This window comes from Rhinolophus hipposideros, assembly GCF_964194185.1.
Source record: "Rhinolophus hipposideros genome assembly, chromosome: 13".
Classification (NCBI taxonomy): domain Eukaryota; kingdom Metazoa; phylum Chordata; class Mammalia; order Chiroptera; family Rhinolophidae; genus Rhinolophus; species Rhinolophus hipposideros.
Window position 1 is genome coordinate 75,265,117 of NC_138059.1, and position 24,663 is coordinate 75,289,779.

The 24,663-nt window shown below is 43.3% G+C and overlaps 1 protein-coding gene across 4 annotated transcripts in view; it reads left to right on the top strand.

Moving 5' to 3' along the window:
• Positions 1-4,486: 4,486 nt before the first annotated feature.
• Positions 4,487-24,663, top strand: part of RIPK2 (receptor interacting serine/threonine kinase 2) — a 30,535-nt gene continuing 10,358 nt past the window's right edge. For 2 of the 4 annotated variants that reach the window (XM_081070776.1, XM_081070775.1), the window contains exons 1-6: positions 4,494-4,905; positions 9,467-9,620; positions 12,869-13,024; positions 18,653-18,810; positions 20,144-20,193; positions 20,986-21,147. In XM_081070776.1, coding sequence (XP_080926902.1) covers positions 4,733-4,905; positions 9,467-9,620; positions 12,869-13,024; positions 18,653-18,810; positions 20,144-20,193; positions 20,986-21,147 — 853 coding nt within the window. In that variant the 5' untranslated portion in view covers positions 4,494-4,732. Of the gene's footprint in view, positions 4,906-9,466; positions 9,621-12,868; positions 13,025-18,652; positions 18,811-20,143; positions 20,194-20,985; positions 21,148-24,663 lie in introns of all 4 variants that reach the window. The other 2 variants (XM_081070773.1, XM_081070774.1) reach the window with 2 other exon arrangements.

A 24,663-nucleotide genomic window follows, 5' to 3' on the forward strand; every position in this document is an offset into this window, starting at 1 on the left:
TAATTTCACTTGAATGTAATTTTTATTTTCTTATGAAAAAGTGATAGTCAATCCAGCTCTGCCTTAGATCCAGAACATTCCAGTTTGAGGTTAAATAGGGGAGGGCAGCAGAGGGTAAATTCCTCTGTTTGCCTAGCATTGTAGTCAGCTAATCAGAGCTTTGAGAGTATACTACACTTTCCTTCTTTTGCCACTGTTACCTGGTTTTATAGATATTTCAGGGCACCTCACGGAACAGGAAGCCTGGGGATTGGGGCATGATGTCACCCACCCCAAGTCCTCTGGCCTAGTGCCGTCAAATAGCACAGGAATCCATCCCCCACTCACATCCCAATCTCAACTTCTACTGCATGGGACATTTCCAAAGACTTTAGCAGCTGATCATCATAAATGACAATGATAAATCCTTCGGTCTTTCCAAAGGACTTCCATTTCTTGAGCCCCATAACACAGATCATGAAGATATGAAAAGATCTGAGTCAGAATTTATATACCAAGTACATGTTTTCTACCAGGTTATGCTCCATGTTTCCAGTTTTAAAGGCTTAAAAACATGACTTCCTTCAATGAGCAATTAAAATGAGAATTTGCCTAAGAGATAAAGGAAAATTTTCCTGAAATTTTACAATCTAATTGAAGAATATTTTCTAGATACTAATTTATCTGGTTAATGAATGAAAACAGGTCTCTAGTAGTTACGTCTAGATTCTGAACTTGTTTTGTTCTGGTCCACATTTTTGATGAGTTGAAAACACAGAAGGAAAAAGAAGTAGCATCTACTGAGGGTGTGACATCTACTAAACACTATACACACATTATCTTATTTCATATTTACATTAGTTAGAGCAATCCTTTCACAGAGGGAGAAAAGAAGGCTGCCCAAAGTTACACGGTTCATACATGATAAAGCAGAGAACCGAAGTCATGTCTGTATTTTCCCAAACATCATGCTTCCTGGAAAAGACCTCCAATAGAGCACAATGCAGATGTAAGAGATTAGGGAAAGGCTAGAAGAATGGACCTACAAAGCTATGAAAAAATTTAGTATGATTAAGTTCAAAAACTGAACTAGGTCTACAGGTGAGATACTACGACACCCTTACTAGATAGCCACATAGTGACAATACTAAATGCTGATAAGGACACAGAGAGATGGAACCTCTCACACACTGCTGGTGGGAACGTACAGTCACATAGTCACTCTGGAAAATAGCGTGGTAGTCTCTTAAGAAAACTAAATATGCCCTTACCATTCGACCCAGCAATTACATTCCTGGGCATTTATCTCAGAGAAACGGAAATGTATGTCCACACAATTGTTCACATCAGCTTTATCACTAACAGCTAAAACCTGGAAACAACTAAAATGTCCCCCAATAGGTGAGCACTTAAACAACTTTGGGGGCACCCATACCACAGAATACTATTCAGCAATAAAAAAAAAAAAAATCTGCTATTGATACAAGAAACAACTCTGGTGGATCTCAAGGGCATTTTGCTGAGCAAACAAAGCCAAAAAAAATCACACTTTCCCTAACATAACATTCTTGAAAAGACAAAATTATAGAAATAGAAAACAGATTAGTGGTGGCCAGGGGTCAGCGATGGTGTAGGGTGGGCGTAAGGGTGACTATTAAGGGATGGGATGAGGAGCATCTCTGTGGTAACGGACTAGTTTTGTATCTTGACAGAAGTTTAGGAATCTATGATTTTAACAAAATGACACAGAGCAATGTAGACACATTGAATGAATGTGAAATTGCTGGTTTTGATATTGTACTACAATCATGTAAGATGTAACCATTGGGGAAACTGGGTGACGGATACCTAAGAGCTCTCTGTATTATCTCTGTAACTGCCTGTTAATATCTATTATTATCTCCAAATAAAAAGTTTTTAAAAATTGTGCTCCTGGGGCTGCCATAACAAAGAATCACAAACTTGGTAGCTCAAACCACAGAAATGCATTGTCTCCCAGGCTCGGCAGGTTAAAAATCCAAAATCAACATGTTAACAGAGTTAATTCCATTGCGGGATGTTCCATTCCTCTCTCCTAGCTTTTGGTAACCTCGGGTATTCCTTGGTTTGTAGGTGGCTTTCTCCCCATGTCTTCACCATATCTTCCCTTTATGTGTGTTTGTCTCTGTGCCTAACTGTCCCCTTCTTATAAGGACACTGGTCACAGTGGATTGGGCCTGTCCTAATGACTTCATCTTAACTTGATCAGCTACAAAGACCCTGCTTCCAAACACGGTCACATTCACAGGTACTGGGGGTTAGGATTTCAGCACCTTTTTAGGGTACATAATTCAACTCATAATACTGGGTCTAAAAGAATCAACTGCACACATACAGGAGAGAAAACCTGTTTTAAAGGCAGTTCATATCTAAAAAGGAAAAAGAAACAAGTTAACAGAGATCTCCCGTTTTAGTTGACAACAGGCTCAACCTGAATTTACAGTTTAACAAGAGTGCTTGAAAAACGCATCCTGTCTTCCAGGGCAGGATGGAATAGATTCAGATCAGAGGAAGGCACAGCCACGCCCCCGTCACCTCTTCAATTCCATATGGAATTTTCTAATCTTCTTAGATGTAGGGGAATACTCCTGAAGGAAAGTAGATTCACAGGAGAATCTGTGAGACTGAAACCCAAGTGGAAGTAAATGAATATGCCGAAGAATAAAGATGACACACATGTCCTCAAAGTATTCTTCTTTGAAATCCCTGATACCACCTTAAAGTGGTATCCCTTGTGTTTGTTGAATGAATAACAAAGCTTAAATAGTCTATGCAGGAGAATGAGACTTATTTAGTGTAACACAGCTGGTAATACTAAGAACAGGACTTCCTAAAACAGAAATCTCTATAACCAATGGAAAGGGCCTGCTCACCACGCAGTGAATCGCCTAGTACTGCCAGGAGTTGCTTAAATGAAGCCGGCAACCATTTGTCTGTTGTTCTAGCACTAAGTGGGGGAGTGTACCAGCTGGCTGTCTTCCACCTTTTGTTTTACTTTTCAGCACTTTCACCAAAAGATGTCAGTTTAACCCTCATAGGAATTTTTAGAAAATAATTTCACTGCATAATGAAGTGAGTTTTAAAACTGTATAATGGAGAAAACCATCATGAAAGCTAAAGGGCCGAGGTTGTGATAAATAAAGGTGATCCTGGGGTCTCCCTTCACATTCTTGTCCCGTTTTCTGGATCCCATGGCTTTCTCTTTCTTGACTTATTCCCATGTTTTGTTAGAGCACATCTTCTTGTAGCTTTCTTAAAAACAAGGTGGATGGGTGGAAGGTAATGATTTGCCTACGTGTATACCTGAAAATGATTTTATTTGGCCCTGACATGCGATAGTTTGACTATGGAATTCGAGGTTAAAAGTTACTGTCCTTCAGAACTTTGAAGAGACTTCACTTCATTATGTTTTAGCATGAAAATGCTATTTCTGAGAAATCCAATGGCATTGTCACTGCCGTCTACTGCCGTCTGAAAACTTGGAGTACTCTCTGTAGCGTCAGCGTCCTGGGCGTCACGCATGGGGCTCCATCTGGGCCTTTTCTTGGTGGGCCCTTGCACTGTGGAGACCCCTCGGCATCAGTGCAGGCAACACTTTGTGAATAGTTTGGATCATTTCCTCCCTGCTTATTCTCTGCCCTTATTCTGGAAGTCTTAGTGTGGTACCTGAGCGGATGGATGAAGGGATGAGTGAACAACTGAATGAAGAAAGGGGTGTGGGGAGCACTTTGTAGCAGAGCTCAAGGACAGCAAAGCACAGCGTCCGGGACCATATTTAAGCCGGGCGTTTTACTGGGAATGTCGGAGGCGGAAAGGACACGCTTCATGGCACTGTCCTCTGTCACACGGATGAACCAGAGCGCCGGCGGCCGCTGTCGCTGTCGCTGAGGCGCTCGGTGGGGCTGGCCGTCGCCTGTCACGTCTGCAGGAGGTCGGCTCCAGGAGGCGTCCGCCTCAGGCGCCGTCTCCCTGGCCCGGCCCGGCCCGGCCCGGCCCGCCCGCCGTCCCCAGAAACCCCGGGCGCCGCCGCGGCCTTACCTGGGCTCCGGGTCACTCCCTCAGGTGCCCCAGTCCGTGTCACCGCGGGCGGGAGGGGAAGCAGGTCCGGGTACAGGAGCCTGTCCTCCCGTTTTCCTCAGGGAGCGGGGCTGAGGAGACCGCAGCCCGGCCTGAGAGGGCTGAGGTAACGGCCGCCGGCAGAGCACGCGGCCTCCTCACACCTGCGCGAGCGACGGAATACACGTGGGGCTTCCGGCGCCGGCCCGCAGGGGTCGCCCAAACAGCGGCCTCCAGCCCGTTGCTCCGCGAGAGCGGCCGGCGTGCGGGGGCGGGGCGGGGCGCTGGGAGGAGCCAGGGGCGCCAGGGACGCGGGGCGGGGCCAGGGACGCCGGGCGGGGCCAGGGACGCGGGGCGGGGCCAGGGACGCCGGGCGGGGCCAGGGACGCCGGGCGGGGCCACGGGCGCCGGGCGGGGCCAGGGAGGGAGCGGAGAGGAGGCGCCTCAGCCGCCGCCGCGGAGTCCCTGCGGGTCTCAGGACGACAGTCTGCTCGGCTCCGGAGAAGCGGCGCCTTTCGCGCCGCGTTGCGATGGGCGGCCCGGCGACCTAGCACCCGCCCGCGGCAGGAGGCCCGGCGGGCAGCTGTGGCGGGGCGGGAGCGGCGAGCGGGCAGCGCGGCCCGGAACCCCGGTGCCCGGAACCCCGGTGCCCGGAACCATGAGCGCAGAGCCCATCTGCAGCGCGCTGCCCGCGGTGCCCTCGCACAAGCTCGCCGACCTGCGCTTCCTCAGCCGCGGCGCGTCCGGCACTGTGTCGTCCGCGCGCCACGCCGACTGGCGCGTGCAGGTGGCGGTGAAGCACCTGCACATCCACACCCCGCTGCTCGACAGGTAAGCGCCCGGCCCGCGCTGCCCTGGCCGCCCTCCGGGACCGGGACCGGCCGGGCGCGGGGACCACCCTGCCCGCCTCGCGGCCGCACCAGCCTCGCAGCCCGCCCCGCACGTCGCTCCTGGACGCCGGATGGATCGTCCCTGTTTCTCCCAAGTCGGGCTGCGGACCACACGTGCGGCTGAGCTGGGAAGTGTGGCCCTGCGCCCCCCAGCACTGTCCTGGAACAGGATCCAGAGTATCTAACACTGGTGTTGGTATCACGCCGAGATATTTAAGACACTGTTACAATTTATGTCACCAGTCTTTTTTTACGTGTAGCCTTTAAAAATGTATGTTTATTGAGCACCACCCTCGGGTCTGCGAAGTTTTGGAAGGTGCTTTGTGTGGTTGCTTTTGTTTGTGGCTTATCACGTGTAGTCGTGTAAGTTTAGATACCAAATTCACGTTAGCTGTTCAGGTTCTCGCTCAATCTCCCAGGAAAGCCTGTCCCCAGAGGAAATATTATTTCAGCTAACAGAAAGCCGAATCATAACTGTTAAATGCCCCAAAATTTGGAATCTCTCTCACAAACTGGAACAATTTTAGTGCCCTGTCCTGGTTTTAAGAGAAGGCTGGCATTAGATTCTGTTTCCTGAAAAGCATTTCAACCGTCTACGGTAGGCCGGTGTGTGGGTCCGGTCCCTAATGTGCATTTCCCTCCCAGGGCCCTGCATTGTTCTTAGTGAGTTAACGTCCCAAGTCGCAGGCTCTCCTCAGCCTTCCTTCCCTCCTGTGAAAAAGCAGCAGGCTAGATGCCTGATTGGCCAGAGGCTGGAAGTATCCAGTATCAGATACATTCCTCAGCTCTGCCTTCCATTGTTCACTGCACTCCGATCTGTCTGTGGCTTTTCTTGGCTCTCCCTTGGCATAGGCTGGATGGGCCAGATCACCCAGTAGACTTGAGACACCTCTAGAGGTTGTCCCCACCTTTTGTATACCATAATCCGGGCCTCCTGATACAGGCTGTGGTCTGTTTACCCTGGGACTTCAGTTCTGTAGAGCAAGCACTGGGCAAGTGTGTATAAGTAGTCAAGTTTGAAGGGTGATGGTAGGTATATTAATATTTTACAATCAGCCACACATATGGAAGTCTAGCACTGAAGGTACTATTAGGTATTCTCAAGCAAATTGATCCCCCCTCCCCCCGGTTGTGGCTACTGCCTCTCAAGATTTTATCTAAATTTTGTGCCGTGTTACAATTTTCATAGTCTAAAATTCTTTTCCAAATCGGGTAGGAAATGAATTGATGTCCGAGAAGCCATAAAGACCAGTGAAACACTCGGGCAGGACTGCATCACGTTTTCTCCCGCCTGTTTCCTGCAGTGCTAACATCAGTAGTATACAGTCTGAGCACAGGGCTGGGCTATGCTGTTGACTCACACACTGTGTGTTTCCTCACTTAGAAGGCGGGAATAATAAATACAGGGACCTCTGGGCTGTGGCACAGATAATTGTTCTTTGGGCTCACCTGAGAGTAAAGTGAGTTTACATGTTTCATGTTCTTACTTTAGGGATCAGTGAGGCGTTCTCACTTCATAACCTCACTTCTTTCTGCCCAATGAGTGGACCTTCCCCAACAATCGCCCAGCTCCTTCTGAGTAGATGAATCTGACTGGTTGTTTAAACACCCTGTAGACACCATAACTGCTTTCTGGTAATTTTGGTAATATGTCTACAGAAAATGTAGTTTACATTTTAAAAATATAAAAACCTACTTTCAAACGATTTTGGCTTTTTCTGCTTTCCCACTCAATCTTCCCAAAATATGACTTCAAGAACTTTCCTTCTTCTCTGACACGCACTGGAATGGAAAGAACACAGGCTTTAGAGTCCCATGATAGCAATTTAAGTCTGACTCCAACCCTGCCACTTATTGTTGTGTGTGTGACCATTAGAAAATTATTGATTGGAGTTTGAGTGCCCTCCTTTATAAAGTGGGGACAATGAAACCAACTTTGGAGGGTTGGTCTTAGGATGATAGTGCATCTAAAGTAGCCCACACATAACAGGATCAAAGAGAAGGAAGAGTGCCTCAGACCCTGAATGGGGAGAAGAGTGTAGCCTTGCTGATACTTCCCAGCATGCCCTGCTGTAGCTCTTCCTCAGAGTAGCCAGGGCTCTTCTGGTCCATCCTGATGCCCTGCAAGCATGCTGCACAGTAACTGTCTAACTGCCCTACATCCCTTGATGCAAATGTGGAAATGTCCCAATTTAGGGAATATAAGCTTAATTGAAACAGGGCTCACAGACTCATGTAATTGGTTGCCTCACAGTTGGGGTGTTAAGTGGCTGAAGAACAGGGTATGCCCTCTTGTAACTCTTCAATTTTGAAACATAAGTATGTATATGTTCATTTATTCAAAACATAACTAAGATTTTTTGCTTTATTTTGCTCTCTGTTTATTTTTAAAGCAGGCCTCATTGTCTGGTCTGGAATGTCTGTTGCTTTGCGTATTGCAACAGCCATTCATCCAGAGCTTGGGTGGTTTAAGAGCCAACTAATCATCACTTACCTAACAGGCTTCTCCTGGAGACGTTTCTAGTCCTGTTGTTGCTGCTACAAACACCCATGCACTAGGGTAAAGACTGATGACATCTTTGGCTCCCTTCCTTTTATATCCTGTAGCCAGTCACTCAGTCGCCACAGCCTGGCCATTTGGGGCATTCTAGTCAGCCAGTGTTTTTCTGTCCATTCCCACCGCAGCCTTTGTAGCCGTGGCTCTCACCGCTTCACATCCTCGTAGTGACATCACTTACAGCACCTGCTTTGCGAACTCCGCCCCCTTCTGACCCTACATCCTGCTGCCAAGTTAATCTCCCTAAGACTTTGTTCTGCTCCTGTCACTCCTCTGCTTAAAAACCTGTGGCCACGACTCGGAAAATACCAAATAGAGTGTAAATGCTGTCATCATTGTCTGGCTTTGAGGGTCTGAGATATGGCACTAGCCTGCCCTGTCCCCCTTCACTCCATTTACACAGTTTGCTACGTGGCCTGCCTCACATTACACTTCGCCATTTTCAAAACAGCCCTCACTCTGACTTCCTTGATACATTTATTCATTTAGTTACTTTTTTCTTTTTCTTTTGGGTGGCACTAATCACATTCTGCCTTATATTTTGTTTTAGTTTTTCTTTCCTTTTTTATTTGCTTTCCCTATTTTTTTAACTTTCTTGAGGAATAATTGACAAATAGTTGTATACAGTCATGTGCCACTTAAAGTCAGGGAATGTTCAGAGAACTGCGTGGTCAGATGTTTCGTCACGTGCGCACATCCTAGCGAGCACGACACACCTGGCTGTGCGCTCCAGCCATTGCTCCTGGGCTGCACGCCTGTGCAGCACATCACTGTGCAAAACACGAGATTAAAACAAGCACAAGAGAAATAATGAATCAAGAGACAGTAAACATGAGGTGTATGAGCTGCTGCCTGCATTACATCTCACACTGTTCACAGCAGACTTTCTTAATAAGTAGAAAAAGTCTACTCTAAAATAATGAGAAAATATAGTAAACACGTAAATCAGTGTAAACTCATTTATTATCATTACCAAGTTTTCTGTACTGTACATAATTGTGCTATACTTTTACACGACTGGCAGTGCAACTAAGCACGCACTTAAACTGCATAAAGTATACTTACTGCATGATGATTGGACACACATCCATTGTGGGATGACTGCCAAAATCAAGGTAATTAACACGTCCAAAGAGGACATAAATGGCTAATAGGTATTTGAAAGGTATTGAACATCACTGCCATCAGGAAAATACAAATCAAAACCACAGTGGGTATTTATTTTTCTTTACAGATTTCTGGCAGCTTATGGGCATGGGCTGTGGTTTTGTTTTGCTTTGTTTTGTTTTGTTTTTTTCAGTATTATCCATAATGCTGAACACAGTTTATTCTTAATAAAAGTTCAACATTTCTTAGTCTTATTTATGAATAAGCAAATGAATGTGGGATACAGAATTACTCCAGGCATCAGTTAGCATTCACCTGTTCTCAGTGTGTTTTTCCTGAGTTCCCGTGTCTAACAACTATCATCTAATCATTTAAATCAACAACATTTAGGTGTTTTAATATGCAGGATATCTGGGAAAAGTTTACATGATAGGCAGCCATAAAATTCAATGTTCTAATCAAAACTGATCATTTTAGTATGACAGAAACTTAGTTTAATTAGTTCACACACCATCTGTTCTAATACAGACTCTGTAACTTACTCATCGTGTTTTTTCCTTTTCCTAGGAAAGTACTATAATAATAACCTGGGTGTAACTTTTTTCTTTCAGTAGCTGATAGAAGTTATTTCGATCTCTAGGTAAACAAACCTGTGGAATAGATAGGGTAGGTGTATTCCTACTTTAAATACGATGAAACTAACGGACAGAGAACTTACATAATTTACATGAGGTCAAAAGCTAATTAATGAAAAACTCCAGGCTTACCTAATATCATGGGCATGATAATTGTGTATTTTTCATCACTTTGAAATAATTATATGTATTTTTTTCTTTAGTGAAAGAAATGATGTCTTAAGAGAAGCTGAAATTTTACACAAAGCTAGATTTAGTTACATTCTTCCAATTTTGGGAATTTGCAATGAGCCTGAATTTTTGGGAATAGTCACTGAATACATGCCAAATGGATCATTAAATGAACTCCTACATAAGGTAAGTGTTTACATTTTCTGTGGCTACAGTTCTCTTTTTCAAGCTATATGTTGCTTTGGTTTTATATATGATCAAATTATTTGGAGATACATAGATGAATCAAAAAAAGAATAATGAAAAACAAATGCAGTGGTAAAGTTTCACCATTTATGGCGTCTTCTGTGTTGTTGAAAATGTGGAGTTGGGCCCTGTATTCTAAGGCTCCTAGATTATTTGGCTTAGGTTACTCTTCCTGAGTTTTCCACTGAATTCCAATACCACATGTAGGCTTAGGAAAGAGAAAAGATAAACTCTGCACACTATACAATCCACTCTCAGGCCAGATTTTATTTTATGTTAAAGTTTAGGGTTCAAATTGAATGTTTAAAATACCAATTCATAAAGTTCTGAGTTACTAGGCCAAAGAAATCGGTCTCTGAGTTCCAAATACATTCGCTTTTCCATAATAAAACATGGCAGGAGCCTTTACTTTTTCTCTTACGGTACCAGTTAACTCTGGCTTTGATTGTGAATCACATCGGTAAACACATTTGAGGATTCTCATTCTCAAAATACATGTAGTTAGTGTTGTTTGAGCTGATATTATCTCCAACCTGCAGTTTCTCTCAACAAACCTTTTTAAACCACTCAGTCCATTTAGTGAGGATCAGTTTAGTTAAAACGGGGTGACATAAGCTGTAAAATCCCATTACTGGCTGCTCCTAGGTTTTGATGCATCTGTGTTCTGTAAGTGCAAAGGGACAGTGAGTGCCAGTGTCAACCACTGTGGAGTGACTTCCTCTGTTTCAGGACACATTACATTCTATGATGTGACCATCTGGGACAAAGACGGAGTAAAGTAAACTAGTGTCAGTGTGTAAGATTTGCGTAACCACCACAGCAAGCAAGGTGCAGATACTATTTAAGCACATTTCTTTTTGAAAATGAATGTAAGTAGAAATTCTAATGTCTTCCTCCCGTACCCCAGCACCGCAGTACGTACCCGGGCACCCCCCGTTAGGAGCTCACTAGAAATCCTAGCAGCCTCCTTCACGGGGGTTGCTGACTCCTGGAAGGAGTCATAAAACAGAGAGCAGCACTGCTCCCTGGTCAGAGCCTACACTGCAGAGGCCCCCTTACTTCTTGAAACTACACAATTTTCAGAAAAGATACCTTTTTAAGATTCAGTTACTCTAGTAGACGGGTCCAGATTAAAAGATTCAGTTACTCTAGTAGACGGGTCTCTGTGTATACCAGAGGAAGTAACATTCATACAACATCAGTGTTTGTTTCTTTTGGTTTCCTGTATTGCGTTACTAGGGTGGGATTTCTCTTAAAGCACTCTCCCCAAAGACTATTTGAAATAAATCAAAATACAGTGTAAACGCATAGTATTTTGACCCGCTTTCCTGCCAGGTTGCTCACTGAACTGGAAGCTGATCCATTTGCAGAAAACATTCTCAGAAACAGTTTGGAGCTTTCAGTGGAAGCACACTTATTCATGTCACTTAGAAAAATGTACCCAGTGGCATGTTGCCTGATGATTCATTGTCAGATCTTCCCAAACATCTAATGTTTCTGAGTATATTCATTTTCCTGAGATGCTGCATTAATTTTTATGTTCAGAAAACATTTATTTTAAGAAAGTACAGCTGGATATCACTTGTAAGTATGAAGAAATAGAAAACATTATGTTTTAAATGTGTCTATATTATACATGTGTTAGAAGTGAAGATAATCTTTGTCTCCATCATAAAAACAAAATTTAAGGCTAATTTTTCAAGTTTGGAATGCATATAAATTATATAGTTAAAAGTATGAGATGTTAATGCTTAGTTAATAAATATGATATGGTCATAATTTTTAATTGATACAATGATTATAATAAAGAATGCTTTTAAATAATAGGAAAATTAAAATATTAATTTTGATTGAATGCGTTAGCAGGTACTACAAACAGTGTGTCTGCGTGTGTGTGTGTGGGCGCGTGTGGGCGCGCGCACGGACACACACACGTTACTTAATATAAGCCATAGAACAGGGAGATGGGTGTGGGCATAGGTATACATGGTATAATCAGAAAGTACGATGAATATTTAAATTTCAAAAAATGTATTACAGTAAAAGAGTAAAACTCATTGCCATTAATCTCCCTCAAACTGCTCCTCACTTGGAACACAATTAGCCCATGTTCTTGCCACTTTCTGAGTCAGTTCTGGAAGTCCTCTTCATGAGTGTCTTTAGTTGCGCTGTCATGGCTGCCTCGATGTCCTGAATCATTTTGACTTTGGGGAAGAGCCAGAAGTCACACGGTGCCACATCCAGTGAATAAGGTAGATGAGGACACACCATAATGTTTTTATTTGACAGAATTGCCTTATGCTAGAAGCTATGTGTGACACGGAGCATTGTCATGATGGAGGATGATTTATAGCACACTTTAAAAACACCTTCTCTCAACCATAGCTCACACCTGACTGACTGCACCAAACAAGTTGAAGCTTGTCACACACTGTTACTAAGGTTCAACGTGCCACTTCCCATATTGAAGATCCCTGCCTTTCCGTTGGATGGCACGCAGCAGCAGCATTCACCGTATTTTGTGATCACAATGGAAAGGCTCCGTGTCACACATCGCTTCTGGTACAGCAACCTCTGTCAAATAAAAATATTATGGTGTGTCCTCATCCACCTTATTCATCAGATCTGGCACCATGTGACTTCTGGCTCTTCCCCAAAGTCAAAATGATTCAGGACATTGAGACAGCCACGATAGTGCAACTGAAAACATGAAAGAGGACTTCCAGAACTGCTTCAGAAAGTAGTAAGAATGATGGGATGAGTGTGTTCGAAGCGAGGGGGAATATTTTGAGGGGGATTAATGGCAATGTGTCTTTTACTGTAATACATTTTTTTTTTAAAAATTCATACATTCACCATATTTTTTTTATCACACCTCGTATGTCTGGGTATTATACAGATAAAAAGTAATTGAAACTGTGTCAACTGAAGAAAGAAAACCCGATGTAACGTAGTTGCATCGCCGATGTAAACTAAAAGGAGTATACTATACAGTTAGTATTTTCTCTAAAAGGTGAGGAAAGTCAGATACAAGGATGTTAATGTCAAATTGATGCTCTGTCATAGAAATGAGCATATGTTTTGACCTTCATTTACACTACATTTCCTCATGGAGTATTTCATTTTCTAAGTGGGAATGTAATGAAATGTGGCACTGATTGGGTTTCGTTTCTTCCATGCATCCAAAGAAAACGGAGTACCCGGATGTGGCCTGGCCCTTGCGGTTCCGCATCCTGCATGAAATCGCGCTGGGCGTGAACTACCTGCACAACATGACCCCTCCCCTCCTCCATCACGACCTGAAGACGCAGAACATCCTCCTGGATAGTGAATTCCATGTCAAGGTGACTGCTCTGAAAACAGCTGGTCAGCATCTTTGGGATTAACAGCTTTTTAGTTACTCTTCCACTGACTGATTTAATACCTCCCTTTCTACCATGTTTCCCTGAAAATAAGACCTATCCCGAAAATAAACCCCAGGTAAGATCGTCAGCCAGACGGACGCATTTAGTACGTTATGACGATGTTCTAGAAGATGACATGACTGTACTTGAATAAATATAGATTGTTGTACATGAAAAAATAAGACATCCCCTGAAAATACACCCTAATACATCTTTTGGAGCAAAAATTAATATAAGAGCTGGTCTTATTTTTGGGGAAATACGGTATAGCCCAACTCTTACTTTCAGTTCCCTTCTTCCTGCCGCAATGGCTTAATTATTCCTAGACCACAGAGGTAGAGAGAATCATAGTACAAAATACAAAATCATTATGTTCTTAACTGAAATTGTGGCATATACCTTTTTTTACTTTTTATTTTGAAATTATTGTAGATACACTGGAAGTTGCAAAGATAATACAGAGGTCCCATGTCCCCTTCACACAGTTTCCCCAGTGGGAAACTGTTCCATCACACACTGATCGCACATCTTCGGGGCTCAGAATCTGACACTGGTACTATGCATATTTGTAGTCCTGTACTCTGGCCCATGTGTAGTAGACCTGTGTAACCAATCAATCAAGATACAGCACTACTCCACCACCCCAAACACAGTGTTCATGCCACTCCTTTCTAGTCACACCCATTCCTCCCCTCCCCACCCACCCCTGGAGAACACCAGTCTCTTTTCCATCTCTAGAATGTTCTCATTTGGAGAATGCTTTCTAAATAGAATCATGTGGTGTGTGATATTTCCAGATTTGCTTTGTTCACTTCACGTAATGCCTTTGGGATCCATCCAAGTTGGTGCCTGCATCAGTAACTTGTCCTTTCTCACTGCTGAACAGTATCCATGGTATGGGTCCACCCCACTTGTTTAGCCATTTATCTACCGAGGGATACTTTGGTTATTGCCAGTCTTTGGCAATTACCGTAAAGCCCCTAGGAACAACCTGTGCAGCTTTTTGAAAAAAATGACCAAGAGTGCAGCTGCCTGGGTCACATGGTAAGGGTGTGTTTAGTTTTTAAGAAACTATCCAGCAACTTTCCGGAGTGGCTGTACCACTTTATATTCCACCAGCAATGTGTGATAGAGCCAGATTTTCAACATCCTCACCAGCATTTGGTATTATCACAGTTTTTATTTTCGCTGTTCTAATAAGTATATAGTAATATCTCATCATGGTCTTAATTTGCATATTTAATAGCTAATGATGCTGAGCACCTCCTCGTGAGCTTATCTGCCATCTGTATATCTTTTTTAGTGAAAAGTTTTGATGTCTGAAGCCCATTTTCTAATTGGATTTTTGTTTTCTTCACTGTTGGGTTTTGAGAGTTCTATATATTTTCTTGACATGAGTCCTTCATCAGATATGTAGTTTGCAACTATTTTCTCCCATTCCACAGTTTGTTCTTTCCATCCTTTGGGTCTTTCACAGGGTCTTTCACAAAGCAGAAGTTTTCATTTTGGTGAAGTCCAACTTAACATTTTTTTTTTATGATCATGCTTTTGCTGTCAGGTCTAAACATTCTTCATTAAGCTACAGGTATTGTAGATTTTTTTCTATGTTCTAAACGTTTCATAGTTTTATGCTTTTGAATTAATTTTATTATTTTGATTTAATTTTTGTATGAAGTATAAGATGTATCTCAAGATACCAGATATAGTAGTATTTTCAGTCACCCTATATCTGATGACAGCAAATAAAAAGTAGTTACTTTTTATATTAATTAATACTTAACGTAACTCACTTTATTTTATATAGTATTTTGCTGTATTTCTTATACATAATTGAATATTATTACAAATATCAAAAACGTTCAAAGAAATAAATAATAGGGAAGTTGAAATAACAGAAAAATTAGTACAAAACTGTGAGGAAAATTAAATGAAAAAAATGAACTCTTTGAAAGCACTTCCTTTTCCTAGAATAAAATGGGAGAGGAAGGGAAAGAAAGCAGCTGCCTCAGTACTGCCGAAAAAGAAACCAATCTATGACAGCAGTTAGAGTGCCACACAGGTAGAGGTTCCCCGTGGACAGCTAGTCCCTGGGTCCTTAGCATAATCCCTCATCTCCTGACGCACTTATCCCACGATGGGGAGTCTCGACATCCATGCTGGAATAACTGACATTTTCTTGTGTGGTCAATTAAAACTCCTTCTCCGCTGCTGCCGCCCGCTGGTCCTAGCTCTACTCTGTGAGAAACTGAGTCCAGTCCTACCTGCATAGGACAGCCTCCCGCTACATGCAGATCGCTATGACCCGGCCCCTCACACACGTTTGTGTGTCGGCCTTCTGCCTGCTGAACAGCCCTCAGTCCTTCAGCCAAATTCCACCTTACATGGCTTTTAATCCCGGCCGCCACCTAAATGATTGTGTGTTCAAGTCTATCTTAAACTTTGATTCTCAGAACTGAACAAAACACTCTTGCTGTGGTCTGATCAGTGTAGAACTGAATGGAAGTTCATTTGCCCTCAAGTCCTAATACTTGACTTATAGTTCCTTAATCATTCATCAGCTTTCGGGGAACCACCATCACAACACTCAGAATGGGCTTTGTGTAGATCAGCCCCGAGAGGTCCTTTTCCATGTGTTGTTGCTTAAGCCACACCTCCTCATGTGCTCCCTATGGAATACTTTCTGGACATCAGCAGTTATCTTGTTAGACCTGCGTGATCGGGACCTTTTTGAATGTTATTTCTGTAGTCCAAGGGTTGTGACTTCTTTCCCAGCTTTGTGTCATCCTCAAATTTCATTAGCTAGTTTTTTGTATCTTCAACTCATCATTAAACATTACCCTGTACAAAGCTCAGATCAGAGCTGTACAGCATGGTGCTAAGTCCCTCCCTCCAGGTCCCTCTCAGTCCTTTTGTTAATCAGCACTGTTGGCGAATAATCACTGTTTATTTGGAGGACTCCTACAAGAGCTAGGACACAGCCCATGTTTCCTCATTCTATCCAGAAGAATGTTCTAGAAGTCCTCATTTGACTGCTTTCCCAGATGTCCTTGCGGCCCACTCCCACACTGTCATCAGCCTCATCTTCCCAGCCGCTGTCCCTACACCTCCCACTCAGTTCCCCTCCACCCTCACACCTCAATGTATGCTGCTCCACAGTATTTGTCACCATCGAACAGAACATTTCTTATTAATATGTTTATTGACCATCTCCCCCAGTTACAGTCAGGGAGACAGAAATTTTAGTAACTGCCGGATGCTCACATACCATATAGAAACATTCAATAAATATTTGTTAAATGAATGACTTTCAGGTCTTTTGTCCATACCAGACAGGCCTGCTAACTTGATAGCCAAGTGTATGATTATTATCGTGCCTCAGAATGTTTTATAACATACAAACTCTCTTTACATTTACTCTTTGACAGCAATAATACTGTCAAAAAAAAAAGAAATGAAGTCAGTCATTCTTTTATTCAGTAAATATTTGTGGAGCAACTGTGGGGTGCTAGGCATTGTGCCAGCACTTGCAATATCTCACATGAGGTCTAAAATTGACCACTAGCCTAATACAATTTGTTTTTCGTGAGTTCTTGCTGGCTCGTTCATTAATTACTCAGAAAGTATCCCTTTTATAAAATTTTCTAAAACTTTTAACCAGGGATTAAGGATAGTCTCCTACCAGAATGTAGATCCCAAAGGCATTTTCTTTTCTCGGGTGCTATGGTACGTCTCCCTTCTATCCCCCAGAGAGCACTGAGAGTGCCATACAGGTGTTTGCAAGTTCTCAGTAACCTGAAATATACACGTAATAGGTGGTGATCCCCACATCCTCTCCCTCCTCCACCAGTAGGGTCCCCTTGGTCTTTGACATGAATAGACTTTAAAATAGTTTGGCTTTGTGTATTTTTTGTAATTTTTATTAAGTTTAGCACATACAGGCAGAACTATGACCTTTCTGACACTATTCTCCTAAATCAGCAATACCCTATGCATGCACCCTGTGTGGCCCCACTTTTCACTTTGTGAATGTCCCTCAGAAGTCAAAGTTCATCAGTGACCCATGGAAAAGTAAGAATTCTTTGATCTGCCTGTCTTCTAGGAAGAGCCTTTAAATGAAGTTCAAAACAGCTTCAAAAATGCTAAATGAAATTCACATCTTTCTACAGTTTTTTGAAGTATGATTTCTTACTGGACTGCTAACCAGAAACATAGTATCTAAAAGAAAAATATTTACTACTAATTAAGATCAATTGAGACTTTTCTACTTTAAAAAATACAATTCAATTTGGTCATCTGTTGGTCAAGTGTTCATTAGTGCATCTTAGATACAAATGAACCAGTGATAGGCTTATTTGAAAAGCAGCCATTTATGTGTACTGTATATACTTTCTCTGCTATTCTGTCCGTCTTGTGTGGAAACCAGAATACTTAAAGGTGGGTCTTCACAGCTTTACAATTTTACAGATAGGAATAGTATATACAAATGAAAGTTGCTATTCTAGCAGAGTGATAGGATTTGGATGACTTTTATGAGGAGTGTATTTTAATTTCCTCTAAGTTTTTTATCATTTTTTTAATGAAACAGAAAATCTTTAGCTTTGAAATGCACATTAAGATCGTGTGTAGAATGGGGGGTTCCTGCTGCTGCTTGTCTTCATTGCTGAATGACAAATTTATCAAGATCCTTAAGAGTAATGGAGCTCTTGTCAGCAGAACATTTTTTGTTGAAGACCCAGAACTAATGAATCATGTCTTTCATATGTGGTATTGTTTGCGATAGAGCAAGGGGAGAAGTATGGTGAAAAGCCATGTGAAAGTCAACTACGTGGGCTGATGGAGGGCATTCTGATTAAGGTTCTAGGCCGGGTTTGTAACCAAAAAGATGAGGAGATTACAGGAAGTAGAGGCGTGCATAAGGAAGCAAGCTCAGGCACTCACTTTCTCCAACACTGCTCCCAAACCGATACTTAGCCAGTGGTTTGCAGATTCTGGCTCAGGCACAGAAGCACTTGTGCGCGTTACTGAGCACAATGATGCTTGTTGTCCTGGCAGATGTGTCACTGGAGTACTGTTTTGCTTTTAGAGGGTGGGAGGGGGAATGGTTTACAGTGCTAAGTGGGGTAAGAGGGCTGTGTGGCCCCTAGAGCCTTCATACCACCCAGAGGGGTTTAGGGCCTGAAACATGGCATTTGTGCAGCAATTCTGTGAGTGTACGTGAATTTGAAGAGCACATGCTATAAATATAAAGCTCCTTGCCATGAAAAGTTAAGTGTTCAGTGTGTACATTCATTCAGATTTTCAAGCAAAAAATACTCCGCTTTAATTTTTCAAAACTTAGTCTCCCTTCTAAAATGTGTCTGCTGTGCTAAACTTCAAGTCAGTGTGTACTGTTTCTAGCGTAACTGGCTCAGTGTTACGGGTGCAATTTGCTAAAAAACTGGTAGAACACAGAAGTGAAAGTAATACATAGAGCATTTCCTCTGGGCTCATTTGAATAGAAACAGAGTTCATTCTTAGACTTTATGAAAGACAATTTTAAATCCAGTTACTTACTCTTTTCCCTGGCAGATCGCAGATTTTGGGTTGTCCAAATGGCGCATGATGTCCCTGTCCCAGTCACGAAACAGCAAATCTGCACCAGAAGGAGGCACAATTATCTACATGCCGCCTGAGAACTACGAGCCTGGGCAGAAGTCCAGAGCCAGCGTCAAGCATGACATATACAGGTGCTCATGTGTGCTTATGTAAATGCAGGTGCTCATGTGTGCTTACATACAGGTGCTCTTGTGTGCTTACATACAGGTGCTCATGTGTGCTTACATACAGGTACTCATGTACTTACATACAGGTGCTCTTGTGTACTTACATACAGGTGCTCATGTACTTACATACAGGTGCTCTTGTGTGCTTACATACAGGTGCTCATGTGTGCTTACATACAGGTACTCATGTACTTACATACAGGTGCTCTTGTGTACTTACATACAGGTGCTCATGTACTTACATACAGGTGCTCTTGTGTGCTTACATACAGGTGCTCATGTGTGCTTACATACAGGTACTCATGTACTTACATACAGGTACTCATGTACTTACATACAGGTGCTCTTGTGTGCTTACATACAGGTGCTCATGTGTGCTTACATACAGGTACTCATGTACTTACATACAGGTGCTCTTGTGTACTTACATACAGGTGCTCATGTACTTACATACAGGTGCTCATATGTACATATATATACAGGTGCTTATATGTACTTATATACATACAGGTGCTTATATGTACTTATGTATCAACAGGTGCTTAACATGTACTTATATACAGGTGTGTGTATATATGTATATGTGTACTTACATATACAGGTGCAGCATGTTACTTCTGCTCAGAGTTAACTTGTCTGAACAACAAGATTATCAATCAGAATTTTGAAGCTACATTTAATGTAATATTTACTGTCTTATAAGTGGTGAAAATAGAGACCACAGTGATTGGTATTTTTTAAATTACAGATGCCTTGCTTTAAGCCACTTTTACACAACTTTAAAAAATGTTTAAAGCATACTGTATTGTCCTGTCCATTTATAATAGAATACTCCAGAGTTTTATCATGAGACTTTGATGTGGGGGTGGGGACAGTGTGGTTAACACTTAGCACCATTTAGACCAGAAAAAAGTCAGACTAGGGTTACCTAGGATGGCCTTCCTTATCGCTCTCTTTTGTGTGAATAACAAAATCATATAGTTGGAGGCATAGCTTATCTACATGTTCAAGAATGATTGTTAAATTAGCCACAAGTTATTTTTGCATATAAGTTCAAGTTTTTGTAACAGTAATTTTCTAAGTTTTCAAGTTAGGATTAAGTCTCTTTCAAAACAAAACTGTAAATGAACATTCCTCATCTTGGTTGTATATGCCGATTCTTTATATAGCAATTCACTACCATATCAACTTTCAAAAATGGTATCTCCACAATCAGCTTTTAAATTTAGTGTTATTTTAATTTATTATGCGTAATTAGTTTATAATATACTGTACGTATCCTTTTTATCTTAAACAGCTATGCAGTTATCACATGGGAAGTCTTATCCAGAAAACAGCCTTTTGAGGGTAAGTGATTCCGACTTCCTTGTTTGGATCATACCACATTGGTAAGCCACACTCAGAGCTGTCTAAAGCTCATCTTATTTTAAACTTGCTTATTCTTCATTTTGTGGAAAACACACTATAAAAACATAGCAATTTATCAATTGCGAATCCACCGTATACAGAAAAGCATACTAGATTAAAGGATCATAAAAATTAGATTCTAATTCTTGTTCTGACAATAATTAGCTTTATGATCAAGCCACTGAATCTCAAGTCTTCATTTTTTGCATCTGCAAAATGAGAATTTTGAATTCCTATTTCTAAGATTCATTTCAGCTATAAAACTCTTTCTATGAAAAATTTAGTGCTCCTGGTATAAAGACCAGCAAATACTGAAGAATAATTTTTAAATTAGTTCTTTGTTTTGAGGTTTGTATAAGTCAGCCTGCTGTGTCAGACCACCTCAGAATCTCAGTGGCTCACACAACACACATTTACTTCTCCATTCATATTGGATGTCAGTTGCTGTGGCCCCTCCTGGCTCTAGTAGGTTCCACTCAGCTCTGCTGTGCTCACATGGCATTGCCAGATCAAGTCACATGGCCGAGCCCAGCTGAGGTCACGGTGCAAACTCCTCCCACAGAGGCACACAGCTGGCGAGCGCCGGATATATGTGTTCCTCTTACAGAAAGGGGGGTGAATTTGTCCTAAGGTTTTAAGAGTCCTTCAATTTCATTTGGTTGGTTTTAGACTGTATGTAGTGTATTGGATCATAAACTATTTCTAATGAATGAAATCCATTTGTTTTGACAGAAGTGACCAATCCTTTGCAGATTATGTATAGTGTGTCACAAGGACACCGACCCGACACTAGTGAAGAAAGTCTGCCATTTGATATACCTCACCGAGCACTGATGCTCTCGCTCATAGAAGGCGGGTGGGCACAAAACCCCGATGAAAGGCCGTCCTTCTTAAGTGAGTACACAGCTTCAAGCCTGGCCCTTCTGAGTTAGAGAACAGCGTGTGCTGTGAAGAACATAGTCCTTGAAAAATCACACAAGTTAGATGGCAAGCTCAAAGTGGTTTTTTAAGGTTCTCTTCACTCTTGTTACTCATAGCGTTTGTATTAGGTTGGTGCAAAAGTAACTGCGGTTCAAAAGGTTAAAATTGCAAAAACTGCAATTACTTTTGCACCAACCTAATAAAACGGTAGCTGCTCCTAGAGCAGAACTGAGACTTTCTACCAGAAAAGGGAAATCTGATGGGGTAGTAATTCCTCTCATCCATGTAACAGATGTTTACTGAACCCCTACCTGTGCTGTGTGCTGAGGTGACACTGCAAACAGTAGTGACCGGGACCATCTAGGCCGCTAACGTCCAAGGCTCACGTCCTCGCTGAGGAAGCAGAGATAAAACAGGCACATAACTTAGAAACTGGAAGTCCTGTGAGGAAACAAGCAAGGTGACGAGCTAAGGGAGGGGGCAAGAAAGCTGTTTACTTGGGAGCAAGTGTGCGAAGTGAGGAGGCCACCATCCTCCAGGCAGAGGAAAGCAGCAAGGATAAGGCCCGAGGCTGGAAGGGACAGTCCGGTGTAGTCTGGGGAGGGCCGAGACGGCTGTGGCTGGGACGCAGTGAGCCGTGGCAGTGATGTGCGTGGGGGGTGGGAGGGCCAGGCTGCTGGCCTCAGAAGGCCAGGCCTGTCCCCGGCACAGAGGCAGCTGTGGGCTGTGCAGGGGAGTGGCCTGGCCTACTGCAGGCCTGGGAGGCGTCACGCTTGTGCTGTGTGGGGCGGAAGCAGAGACCAGCCAGTGGGCACCTGCAGAGTTTTCTAATGAAGGTGGTGATCCTGGAGATAGAAGCGTTAGACAGAATGAAGAGGCGTTTCAGAGGTAGAATGAATCAGCAATCATAGGCAGGAGAAAGTCTTCATGACCTTGGGTTAGGCAGAGTTCCAGGGTATCGAAAGCAAGATCCATAAAAAAACTGAATATTGGTCTTCACAAAAATTGAAAGTTTTGTATTTCAAAACATCTGTTAAGAAAAATAAAAGCAAGCCACAGACTGGGAATCTTCATTCCAACTAAACAATGAAATACATTTCCCTTTAAACTTGCATCCAGTGCTCATCAGCATTAGATTAAAAAGCTCAAAGTTGCTAAACTAATGGGTTCACGTTTTCTCTTATTTCCCAGAGCCAAGTGGGAGGGCATATATCTCCTTTGTCACCAGTGCCACTTCCAAACAGTAATTTGCTCCATTTCCTAAAAATCTGAGCTCCCTTGCAGACCATGCCACTCTGCACGTCCTGGTTTGTCTGTGGGCTTCTGGCTCCCTGCCTCCTCCTGCAGGACAGGGCTGCAGCTCTGAGTGCGCCCAGCTCCCTTCGGGCGCTCTGTCTGCTCTGGTCGCCAGGCACCATCCACCTCGCCCCCTCTGTGCTGCAGCTGCAGTCAGGGCGGTGAGTCCTCGAGATGGGGGATCGGAAGGCATCTCCTTGTTTCTCGTCGCACATCACATCACTGTCCTTTGTTGCTCAGATCCGCTGACTTGAAAACCACCGTTGCATATGTGTTGTCTGGCTTCTTTGGTTGTTTCAGGCAGGAGGGTAAATCGGTCTCTGTTCCATCTGGACCAGAAGTGGAGTCACTGGTTTCTCTTTAAATGAATGGCTAGAGCTGGGCACCAAACACTGCTTCACAATCCTGTTATGCTCTCAAATAGAGCTGTATTCCATTCTGCTAGACCTGCTGTTCTTAAGGTTACCCCTGGGGGCTTGGTTCCTGAGACTCAGATAAGGGGTCCACAGAATGAAAACTTTCCAAAATAATAAATAGGAAGAGACTATCTTCCCATCTTACTCATCCTGTCAAGAGTACATAGTAGATTTTCTAGAGGTTAAATGAAGCGTGATGTAATCATTGCTCTAATAGGTAATGCAGCGTGTTGCGAGATACTCTTATAATCTTCTGTTTTAATTTCTAACATAGTAAATATCAGATGTGACCCACATACACAAAAGCTCTTTGGGGTCCTCAGCAACTTGGAAGAGTCCTGAGACCTCAAAGCTTGAGACATGCTGTCTGAGACACAGTCCTGTGCTGTATGTCTCCAAAGTGAAGGTGACATTCCATTCCGGTCCCCAGGATGGAAAGTGGGGGGGCGGGGCTCCGCCTGCCTCTGTCTGCCTGTCACCCCTCCTCAGCCGTGGCTCACTGGCCCTTTGGGAGAAGCGCTGAGCATGCTGACCTGGACCCCCCATTCCTCTTCTTTCAGAAGTCAGGCAGGCAGTGCACACTCCTTGCCCCCCCCCCCCCGCCCACGCGCAAGCAGGTGAGGCCTGTGGCTGAGTGAGTGAAGCTGCCAGCTGCAGGGTGACGTCTGGCCATGCCCAATGGCTCCAGAGCGAAAGGAACGTTCTCCAGCCAGCTTTTCAGTAATAGAGACATCTTGGTCAACATCCATCTTTATTCTATGCCTTTTCTTACTAGATTCTGAACTTAGGAAGGGAAGATGGGTGGTATGTATTGTACCTTATCCTCCCTTCTTAAAGCTCCTACACCCCTGATCCAGCTTTCCTCTGAGGTGCTCATCTGTGGTCACACTACGTGGGGGAAACACAGACCACAAGAGGGGCTCCCTCCTGGTCCCGCCGCCAGATCTGGATACTTAGCGGCACTCGTCGGGGTGGGGGTGGGGGTGGAAATGTCCACGCACAGAGGAAAATGGAGACCCTGTCACTGTGGTCACTGTGCTCTGGAGACCGTCCCCTTTCCATCGCCAGCACCGTTCCTTCCACTCCCTCCAGTCTTTTGCATTGTCTCCTGTCTTTACATAATTTAATATAAAATCTTGCCCTCAGCATTCTTCAGCTACCACCTTTTTTCTGCTCCCATTCAGAGCTCAGCACCTTGTAGGACTCGTCCACACTTGTCTTGTTAACATGCTCTGTTAACATATTCTGTTTGCATATCTCCACTAAAACCACAATTGTTGGGGTTACCGGTGAAAATCCAGCCTGCTTTGCTTCCTGGCAGACGAAACGTGACTGACCAGTCCCTCCTTGCAACCTTCCCTCTGTGGCTTCCCAGGCCCAGGAGACTCCGTCGTGTCTGACTCCCCGTTTCTCCTCCTCCGCTGTTTCTTCCTGTGTGAACATCTCAGAGCTCTGACGTGGGCCCTCAACTCCTTGCTGTCTGCACTGTCTCCCCACGTGGCCTCATGTGCCTTGTGTATCAGTGACACGTTTATGTCTGCAAGTTCACTTGTCATTGTAAGAGCAGTAACTGTGACTGTTTCTACTTGCTGGCTATTAAGAACAGTGCTGACGTGACTATTCAGATGCAAGTCTCTGTGTGAGTGAGCAGAGATTTCATTGCCCTGCACGGTAAACTTATCTTTCATTTTTAAAAAACCACCAAACTGTTTTCCCAAGTGGCTGCATCCTGTTGCATTTCCACTAGCAGTGAGGAGATTTTCAGTTTCTTGGCATC